The 11,564-nt window shown below is 33.9% G+C and overlaps 1 protein-coding gene across 1 annotated transcript in view; it reads left to right on the plus strand.

Moving 5' to 3' along the window:
• The window catches only part of SLC17A6 (solute carrier family 17 member 6), a 37,931-nt gene that overhangs the window by 23,156 nt on the left and 3,211 nt on the right, over window positions 1-11,564 (plus strand). The window contains exons 6-10 of the mRNA XM_007457636.1: window positions 392-478; window positions 3,463-3,605; window positions 7,319-7,468; window positions 10,601-10,733; window positions 11,152-11,262. Of these exons, the coding sequence (XP_007457698.1) occupies window positions 392-478; window positions 3,463-3,605; window positions 7,319-7,468; window positions 10,601-10,733; window positions 11,152-11,262 (624 nt within the window). The remainder of the gene's footprint in view (window positions 1-391; window positions 479-3,462; window positions 3,606-7,318; window positions 7,469-10,600; window positions 10,734-11,151; window positions 11,263-11,564) is intronic.

Raw genomic sequence — 11,564 nt, forward strand, 5'->3', positions numbered from 1 at the left:
ATTTCAATTTCTGTAATTATTATTGGTCTCCTCAAATCCTCTATTCCTTCTTACATTTTGTATTTTATAGTAGTTTGTTCATTTCATCTGGTTTTCAAATATATTCATGAATAATTTTTATTATAGTCTTTTAAATGTTTTTTTAAATTATGGTATTGTATTGTTTTTATATATTTGACTTGGGTATGTAGGTAATATTCACTTGTGTAGTCTTGTACTCCTAAGGCTAAGTACATAGACATATGTATGTATTTGGATGTGCGTGGGTGTGAGTGCACATGCACCCAAGTGTGCAAGGGTGTGTTTGTGTGATCCAACCAAGAAACATGAAATGAAGTCAAGAATTTTATTGGTTTCACTTACCTTCCTCCCATTTTCTCTTCTAATTTAGGTTCCTATGCTGGAGCTGTGATTGCAATGCCTTTAGCTGGCATTCTTGTACAGTATACTGGCTGGTCTTCAGTATTCTATGTCTATGGTATGTTGCATTTCTATACAATAGAGTTAAAAGAAATGTGCATAAGCTAAAACAGTAAGATAGATCAGTGACTATACTGTGTTTCCTAATTATTATTTTTTCATTAAGATCCCTTTCCTTTTATTCTGAGAAGATCAAGGAAAATGTTTTATCTCTGTGATTTTCTCTACACTGTTATTTTTTCTTTTTCAAAGCAACCACATTGCTGATGGAAACTTTTTAATGTATGGTATGTGTTGTCCTTGATTATGAAATAATTAAATTAGTTCTTGATTCAAAGCTGATTAGGAGGAAGAAGCTGGGCAGCACCCACTTCTCTTTCTCAGCTACTGCTTTTTTGGTCATTTCCCTAATCCTGCTTCCTCAAGACTCAATAGGGGTAGAAAGCTGAAAGGTGATATTAGCGCTAATGCAAAAATTCAGTTTTGTGATGAACTATTAGCAGTCAGCTGCAGCAGCAGCGCATTTTAGTCCATATTTCCCCAGAATTAAAGAAGATTAAGTGGAAAAAAAAATGACACGAAACCCAGAGTCCAAACTCCCTTTCTGTTCACTTTCTAACCAGAACCTGGAAGCTTACTACTTGAAAGTATCCCTGTAGTCTCTCTCTAAGAGATGCTTTTTTAATAAAAAGGAAAGAAGAAATATAAGAGATCTGGATTCCAACTGATGTTGTCACTGATTAATACCATTTTTGAACATGGGCAGGAGAATCTGAAAGATTAATGAAGTCATGGCGAGCAGAACCAGGACCTGGCTGCCTCCAAATTTGCTATGATCCATTCTAATTTTGAAATGTTCTCATCAAAGCAAGTTCTTGTATTTGCAGAATGTTGTTAAATGTACTTTATGGTAGGGTCCCTTATCCTGGTTCAAAAGCCATGGTTGATTCCCACTAGCTATCTATTTTACATTTGGTAGTGTATATGTGTCAGTGCTACTCTCTCACTTCGGGAAGCAACTGCATAGCACAGGGACATCAGCTGGGTGCTTTGTGACCACCTAGAGCGGTGGGATAGGGAGGGTGGGAGGGAGACTCAAGAGGGAGGGGGTATGGGGATATATGTATACATATAGCTGATTCACTTTGTTATACAGCAGAAACTAACACAACATTGTAAAGCAATTATACTCCAATAAAGATGTTAAAAAAAAAAAAAGCCGTGGTTGGGTTTTGGATTCATGAATGCCCTAAATGGTAAGCCATACATGTACTTGTGCATATTTTTGTGTCCTAGGGAAATCTTTTTATCAGATTTTAATCCATACCTTTTGTTTGATTTTTTTTAAAAGCCCATAATTCAAAGAGGTTTAAAGCACTTACTTATAGGGTATATATTACAAGTTGGTATTGCCATCCATTAAATTCTCTGATTTGTGCCTTAGTCCATTACTTAATTGAAGATGTGATGTGACTTTAAAGAAAGAATATTAATTTCCACAGGGGACTCATGACAACCAACCTCATTATTTCAAGTTATATCTCAATATTTATCATTGAATGCTACAAAGTTTAAATATCAATCTGAAAATGTCATATAATAGTACTTGTTTACTTGCTGTGTGTAACAAAAATTTGGTCTTTGAGCCACACATTCAATATTCATATTTTTAAAATTAATGAGATAAGACCCATATGGCAGCTTAAGTTAAAAAAATATAATTCATGTATAGCAATTAGCGGAGTGTCTGGCATTTTAGATGTATTCAGTTAGTGGAAACGATAATTATCACTAAATTACAAGAGTTCTCATTTATTGAGCGCTTATTTTGTGCCATCTCTGTGCTAGTTGCTTTATGTATTACCTCCTTTAACTTCCGTTTGCAACAATCTTATAAAAAAAGGAATTATTTCATAGCGGAGATTTTCAGGGATTTAGTTACTGATTAGAAGATGTAGCTAATGAGTGACACAGCCAGGATTCTCATCTGGGAAGAGCCATACTCCATAACTGCTACACTATACCAAATTTTCATACACCATCTGATTCCAAATAGTGTTTGCTGTCATGTTCAGTAATTAAAAGGGCACAGCACATCAGAAGTTATGGTATTCAGGAACACTTGGAGATTGAAGAGTCAAAAAAAAACCCAAAACAGTATTATAGAGATCAGGGGCATTTATATTGTTACCCAGGGGGAAAATAGAACAGCATGAGGCAGAAATGAAATGGCCGGTTGCTGGGAAACCAGAATAAATTATGTGAAAGTTTTGCTTCAGATTTATATTTTGCACAATAAGGGCATATTTTAATGGTGAGAGTGCTATATAAAGGGATGAAAAAGAACTTGCAGTAGTATATTTATTATATTGGAATTCATAACTTTCATCTGCCCAAACAATGATCAATAGGCAATAGTATGTGCTGTGGTATACAGTCACATAAACTGCTGAATGTTATCACATTAATTACAGAAGCCCATTTTTCATGTATAATAGTTATTCAGGCTAAAATATTCTTCTAGATTTTATTTAATAGTCTGTTTACTAGGTCTGGAAGTGCTAACAGGAGAGGGAAACAAGCATTTCTTTTCCCTGGAAATGCAGACCACTGGCACATATTAAAGACAGACAAAAATAAAAGGATTCACTCCTAGAGAAATTTTTTGAGGACAGGACTTTTGTCTTTTTTATCATATTTCTCTCACTCAGCAGAGTGCCTGGAAGAGTAGCTTCTCAGTAAATCTTTGTTGGTTGTATGAACATGTTCCAAACTATACCATTCAATAATTGTTTATTGCGAATTTCCTGTGTATCCACATTATTTAATAGCGACAAAGAGATAAAACTACAGGACCAGTCTTCAGGATGCTTGAAGTCTGGTGGCAAAAGACAAGCAGAGATGGCTAGATTCAGTAGGAGAAACATAAGCTTGAATTCATATTCTATGGAATATCACAAGATTATTGTAGTTTTATTCCAGTAAATGACTGTTAAATGGAAGTATTTATGATGGCTTTTCCTTTTGAACTTTTGCTTTCAGGAAGCTTTGGAATGATCTGGTACATGTTTTGGCTTTTGGTGTCTTATGAGAGTCCTGCAAAGCATCCTACTATTACAGATGAAGAACGTAGGTACATAGAAGAAAGCATTGGAGAGAGTGCAAATCTTTTAGGTGCAATGGAAGTAAGAACTTTATTATGGTGTATATTCCTATTCTTGTTCTCCATCTCACCTCCCTTTGACAACAAGATTATTTTATGAGTCCCTATTCAACAAAACTAATTTGATATCAATCATGATTGTTTTCTTTACTCCATGCATATTCCCTGACTTAGAAATTATTGCTCCTTCCTCCATCTATGATTTCTTTTCTTTTCTTTATCTTTTCTTATGCATCTTCAAATTTCAACTGAATTATAGCTATGACTGTAAACCTCAGCAGGTTTTTAAAAACAGTTCAACATAGCTCATAATTGAAACAAATTCAACCAATATTTGTTAAATTTAGATTATAGGAAATGTCAAATCACCTAACACAGTCATGAAAAGGGCTAGTTTTGTTCATTGAATATTCTAAATCTAAGTTTTATACATGTGTATTTCTATGTGATTTAGTAAACACTAGCATTAGTAAGCATTAGCATGCCAACCATAGGTAGCTAACCTGAAAAGTATTCTTAATATAATATAACCTTTTTATTGATAAAATGTTACCAATTTTTTAGGACTACTATATGAAGATCAAGTATTATAATGTTGTGAAGCCTTTTTCTGATTATGATTTAGTTTCTTGGGCAGGATTTGCTGATGTAGAGAGAAATGCAGTTGTATATCAATAAGTAGACATTTTAGCACACATATTAATACATCATAAATAGTAATTCATGAATAGCCATCTGATGTTACAAAAAGAAAAGAAAACTGTTAAGCAAAAGTAATGTATTTAGACAGGTTCAGTAATTCAGCACCTAATCAGTAGCTCAATTTCTTTATGCTTAGAGTTGGAAGTTGCTCTGGCTGAGGAAGTTACATTGGCTGAGCAACCAATGCCCCTCATGCATTATGCTTCTCCTCTTTCTTTTAAAGGCTTCTCTCCAATTTCAACTCTATTTTATTTCAGCTCTGATTCTCTACTTCATTTATTAGGGAAGGCCTGTCTTTGACATCTCATCCTAGGTAAAAAAAAGGTCTGTCTGTCACCCATTGTTGCTGAGGGTATCTTGGCCTTTAATGAATAAGAAAAATGCCATATTGGATATCATTCAGAAGTCAAACCAGTACTTTAAAAAAATCTTACATTATAATTGTTCCATTAGCTAAATAGAGTGGCATTAGAACATTCCCTTCCTGTTTCCTTCTGTAAAGAGACTGGTCATTTCTTTCTAATGGTAGCTACTCAAGAAGCAAGTGGTGATGTGCGGGGTGGTGTGGATGTTGGCAGTAAGCTCTGGTGCCCACCAGCTCCAGTTGCTCTGAATGGAATCTAAACATAGACTAATCTATGGTGAGTTCAGTACTTTGCTTCAATTTCTAGTCAAAAATAGTCTGATTGGCCCATATCTTCAGTGATCAAATATAATTCTTTTATTTACCAGTTCTTGAGAGGTTGTGTGTCCAGGTCAGGCATAAATTTTTTAAAACAATAAGAAATTTAGTCTAATTGAAAACCAATTTCTGGAAATGACCCAAAAAGGAATAATTGGTAGATTGATAAAACAGTATAGATAAGCTCAAACTCCCCATTTTCTAGACCTTAATGTGTTTCTAGACACAATATTTTACTTCTTACTGATGTTTTTTACTTTCCTGAAGTAAATTTAAAAATGAGATCAAGTGGGAATAGGACTTGTACTTTAGTTATTTTGAGCTTTTTGTGATCAATTTCAATAATAATTGAAAGAATAAGTAACAGGAACATCCATATATCCACGTATAGAAAGAAGTTTTCAACATCTTGCCTTATTTATTTCACTTTTCTTTTTGCTGAACGATTTTAAAGTAAATGAGGTATCATAACTCTTTACCCAAAAATACATGCGTCTCTAGAAAAATAAGAATATTCTCCTTCACAGTCTAAGTACTATCATCATACCTAACACAACTGAAAATAATTCTCTAACATTATCTAATAACTGGATCATTTTCAAGTTTCTGATACCCGATTCAAATCCTAATACCTAGTCAATATTCATGTCTTTTGTAGCCATTTGTTTTGAGTCTGGATCCAATTAAGGATCGCATATTGCAGTTGACTCTAATGTCTTTTAAATCTCTATTTTTTTCTTTACAAGATAATTAAATATAAATACGTACAGAAAAGTGCACAAATCGTAAGCAAATAGCTTGCTGATTTTTTATAAACTAAACACACCTGTGAAGCAAACAGCCAGTTCAGTAAATAGAATGTTATCAGAATACCATAAGCCCTCCTACAGCTACCAACAATTTTTTAAGATATATGATTAGACACTTTTCTTTTATATTTGTTGAAATGTTTTGCAGCCTGAAGAAAAAGTACTTAATAGAGATGATCCTGGTATGAATTAAAAACAACACCTTCTCAGCATGAAAAAAATATTTTCTTATAATGTTCTGAAGTTATTACTTATTCAACTATAATGCTATAATAGACATTCCTGCATTTGGCCATCTTTGAAATAAGTAGATTCATCTGGCACCACTTTTCCAGAACACAGCAGAAAAAATTCTTTTAACTCTGCACTTTTTGAATCTATCTATGATGGTGTCACTAGAACTTTTACCTAAAGCCACAATACTCACTGTTTATTATTAGGGCAGGTTTTTGTGTTTTGATTTGTTCCTTGTGAGCACCACAATATATCTTCCTACTATATTGCTTTAAAGTGATCTGTAAGAAGTTTCATTAGATTCACAATTAATACTAGCACTTATGAGGTTCTACATCCAGGAATAATTACTAAATCTGTGTAAAATATGTATGCCACCTCTTTTACTAATTTGGTCAGGTTAATAATCCAAAGCTAGCATTAAACACAGTTAGAGTAGGCTATTGTTTCTTCACCAAACAGTATTTCAGTGCTCAAAATAAAGAATTGAGAAAGTGTTTGGAACTGTGAGAGATATGTTAAGGTCTAAAAATATTAGTCTTGGGGAAAGATACTTGTTTTATATTTGGGCATACACAGGATCTTTAAGTATACTAGGTGTAAGTTTTTGAGTGTCATAAGCAAAGCCAATCATATTTAAGTTAATTTTGAATGTCTTGAATATCATAAATAACTAGTTATGATGTACCCATGGTGTGCTGGGTGGCCACATGCTTTAACCCAGTTGTATACCATGTGAATTTTACCGAATCTTGCACTCCAGTGTCACAGAGTTTAAACTGATATGCACTGGCTATCAAGAGAATTTGTAGTTAGGTAGTGTTATCATTGACTTTTGATAGGGCCTAGAATATTGCACTCTTAATTCTTCTTATTTTTCTCCTCCTAACTATTGATACATTGAATTTTCAACATTTTAAATAAAATATGTCAGATACCAACAAGGTCACTGATTTGGCAGTGAGTTTGAGCTGAGACCTGATCTATCACTGCCAAAACAAAACAAAGATCTTGGAAACTAGGATCTGTGCTTTTGGAATTACTTTTCTATAAATATAGAATCTTGTATATTTCTAAAACTAAATCAATTTAATCAGAAGGAGAGACTGATATCCTTTTTTCTTCTTTCAACAATTATTCATGCAGCTAAGGTTGACTGGACTGTTGCAATTAATGATTCACTACCTCCTGCCTACCTCCTACTCATGCCCCAACATACATATCCTAAAAATGCGAAGTATCTATTATTCCCATTTAAGTTAGGAAATATTTATAATGGTCAGAATGGCTCTCTTTTTGGGATTTCAGAAATTCAGGACTCCATGGAGGAAATTTTTTACATCTATGCCAGTCTATGCAATAATTGTTGCAAACTTCTGCAGAAGCTGGACTTTTTATTTATTGCTTATTAGTCAGCCAGCATATTTTGAGGAAGTCTTTGGATTTGAAATCAGCAAGGTATGTAAAAATTATCCTTCTTTAACTAGAGCATTATTTTTGTACTTAAGTGACCATTAAGTTCCTTTGCCAAGATTTTATCTTCCAAATTTCATGAGTTATTCATTTATTTATTCAACAAATAACTTCTAATAAACAAATACTAAGTAAGGTGTTTGAGTGCCTACTACAATCCAGTGCCTGATCGAAATGGCTCCTTGTTGCTGGGAACACAGACAAAACAGACCTAGTCTCTGTCCTCATAGAGCTTACATCCTGGTTGGGGTGGGCAGCAATACAGACTTTTCCCTGTAAATAAACATAATGCCCTTTAAGTTTCAGGTCACAGACAATACAACAGTGAACAAAAATTATTTTATTACAATTGAATTGTATTTATATAATTATCAATCTAACTCTTCTTCAATGCTCTCAGAAATCTGGCTAAAAGATTTGAGGATAGCAAAAATATCTGAAAACATTCTCGTATGTTATTTATCCGGTTTAATCATTTAGCAAGCATTTGTGGAACATGATATGTGAAGATTTATGTGTTAGATTCAGAAATAAAAACGTGGTTCCTTTCCTCAAGAGTTCACAGCTTGGTGGTGTAGACAAAAATAATACATTTCCAATTATAGCACAGCATTCTCAATGCTACAGACATTTATTTGTCGCTATGAAAATATAATCATTTTGAGATTTTTAGAAGGATAAAATGAACATAAAAATACTACTTTACATGAAATTTACAAGGTCCTTTCATACTCATGAACAACCTTGTTTGGTCTACCAGCTGGATAACTTTCGTCATTTCTATGGAAATGACGGAGAAACAGAGACGAGGGAAGGTATTTAAATTGCCTAAGGCCAAGCTAACAATAAGTGACAGAATCAAGGGTAAGCCCATATCCTTTGATTTATGTTTCAATTCCCTTCACTATGCCATTCAAATTCAGGTAAACCATAATTCATTTGAGCATTTCACAAGTATTTGTTCAATGCCATCTCTGTGCCAAGCCCTTTGCTGAACCCATTTGTCTATACTGGCCATGGACATGCTATTTCTCTTCATGTCATTACGTAAGTCCAGCTGGGCTCGCTATTCATATTATGTCTCTACTTGAAAGACTATCTAAGGCCTGGAACTGAAGAAAACCTGAATTTAGGAGTCTCTATTCTAAGAGCTCTTTTGTAATCCCTGTTTCTAAGGAAACTGTTTCCTCCATTCTTGAGAAGAATGACTGCTTTAGACAGGGCTCCTCTCTCTGGAGCTGATCAAACATTGCAGGGTAGCCTTTGGGAGCTCTGAGAGGTGTTATACTTCTCAACAAAGGCTGCTGGAGGTGTGAGTCCATTTTCACAATCTAGGACAAATATGACACTGAGAGGCTATTAATAAAGTCAGGTCTCGTGGGGGAGAGTGAAGGAGCCAATTGACGTTAATGAAACTGTGTGGTCATTCTGGCCTTGTAGCTCCAATTAATTGAAAATGCCTGAGTAAAAGCAGCACTCTCTTGCAAAAACTAAATATAATCAGATATGTTGCTCTGATTCACTTACTATATTGGTAACTAAAATTTTGGATAAATTCTACATACACAGATTGGCCTGAAGATTTTAATTATACTGGTTAAAAAAAAAATTACTGACTTAACCTGAAAAATGTGAAAAGGAGATGATTGAGGAAATAAAGCATGGGCTTTGGAGCCAGGCTGACATGGTCCCAAATCCAAGCTCTGCAAGAGACTGTTGATACATAATATAATCTTGGGCCTGCTCTTGAATAATTGTCATCCTCAGTTTTCTTACCTGTAAATAACGGTATTAAGACCATCTTTCAGAAGTGCAACAAAATTTAAGTGAACTAAAATATTTACATGGAGAATGGTTCTAACCAACCTCAGTTAAATTGAGTATCCTGCAGACAAAACCACAAGTGCAATGGCTTTTTCATACACACACACAGAGAATCTCAGCCTATACTCATATATAAATCTTCTCAACCCCTTGAGAATGGCATAACCCTCCTCTAAGTCACAGTTTCTTCGTCAATGCACTGAGAATAATAATATTAAAAATTTTCCATCTGGAGTGAAAGAGAGAATTAAAGTGCTTGGATATTTAAGGTATTTTAGAGTCTTTTACTACCTCAATTAATCGCTAACCATACCAAGTCCATGGTCGTGACACCACAGTATATAGCATTATAAAATAGAATCTTTTCTCAAACCTTCAGTAATCTAGTTTGGAAAGGCATGTTTATACAAATAATAAACATTTATCTAATACTTACCATTTTCCAGAAATTGTGCTTCCAAGTATACTTAGTAAAAATCTTCCTTGTATCTTTATATATACAAAATTTACTAAGTCCATATATGTGGTAATATACAATTAACATGTATTTTGTTCATAATTTCTGCCCCCATGATGTCCAGAGGACAATGTCTTACACATAATTATTGATCAAAACATGTGTGTTGAATTGATGCTGGCAGGTTAGGCTTTAGATTGGGCCATTTAGTATGAAATTCGTACAGAAACTATATATCGCTCTATGACAATGTGACCAAGTATTGGTATTTGACAAGGAAATGCCTAAAATTGAGAATTGACCTGCATTTTTCTGGGCTCTTAATCTTTAGAAACTAAATATAAAACTCATAAGAGATATATATTTAAAATGGAATTAGGGGTTTTGCCTTATTATAAATTAAAATGAATTTTAAAATAGTCTCTTCAAGGTTTGTCTAATGTATTTCTCTTCTCTCTGACTCTGTCTCTGTCTCTCTTTCTCGCCCGCTCTCTTGCTAATGATGATTTTTTGCTAACATATTTAAGACTATAAAATGGATACATAAATGTGAATCACTGTGATAAAATTCAGGATAGTTTACTCATAAACTCAAAATTTACTGACTCAGAAAAAAAGTATTATCTTCTAGAAGATAAAAAGGGATCAAAGTAAATTTGCTTAGCTTTTCTCATTTATTCTGTGGAAGTTATTGCTTATCCTGGGACTAAGTAAGTAAGTGGTCATTTAGAGACAGTAGCTTTTTTCTTCGTTGTCCATAAAGAGCTTATGAGACTATTAAATTGCCCATATTACTTATGGTCACGTATATTTCTCCCCTTTCTGTTTTTCATCAGGTTGGTATGCTATCTGCTGTGCCACACTTAGTAATGACAATTATTGTGCCTATTGGAGGGCAGATTGCAGATTTTCTAAGAAGCAAGCAAATTCTTTCAACTACTACAGTAAGAAAGATCATGAATTGTGGTGGTAAGTACATAAGTGATGTTAAGAACATGTTTTTATTTCACGAAGTTCCAACTGACATGAGTGAGTCAACTTTTTCCATGCCTATCAAATATGCTGTTAAATTTGCACCCTCACTGTTCATTCATAATCATTCTCCCATCTTCAAATTTTCATAACTCCTAGTTTTAAATAATTGCATGACTAACTTTACCTTTCCCACCATTGAAACTTAAGGTTGTTTTTGATGTTTTTATTAAAACACAAAGAAGGCTTCAGTAACCTCTGTGTGTAAATTATTAGTTATTATTATTTTTTAAGATAGACTCCCTGAAGTGGTTTGCTAGGTCAAGTATTGATGTGTGATCATTTTTAACAGTTTTGACTCATCAGAAGAATTTACATAAATTTCTGAAATATTTTCATGTGTCTGTTTCTGAAGGTTTTGGCATGGAAGCAACGCTGCTTCTGGTTGTTGGTTATTCTCATACTAGAGGGGTAGCAATCTCATTCTTGGTACTTGCAGTGGGATTCAGTGGATTTGCTATCTCTGGTAAGATACTTTTTAAAAAAATATGTACTTTTAACACTTTGATTTTTGTTAGTGATAAGAAGTCTATACATTCTACTTTCCCCTTTAACATTTTGAATGTTGAGAAGGTTTACTCAACATATTTCCACTAGAAAATAAAAATAAAAAAACATTTAGAAATTATTATTTGGATATGTTACGGCTCGCTACTCATTTTTCCCCTGCTTACCCTTACTCTTTTTTTTTTTTTTTTTTTTTTTTCTTTTTTCGGTACGCGGGCCTCTCACCGCTGTGGCCTCTCCCATTGCGGAGCACAGGCTCCG

The sequence above is a fragment of the Lipotes vexillifer genome, unplaced genomic scaffold, assembly GCF_000442215.2.
Source record: "Lipotes vexillifer unplaced genomic scaffold, Lipotes_vexillifer_v1.1 scaffold505, whole genome shotgun sequence".
Taxonomy (NCBI): domain Eukaryota; kingdom Metazoa; phylum Chordata; class Mammalia; order Artiodactyla; family Lipotidae; genus Lipotes; species Lipotes vexillifer.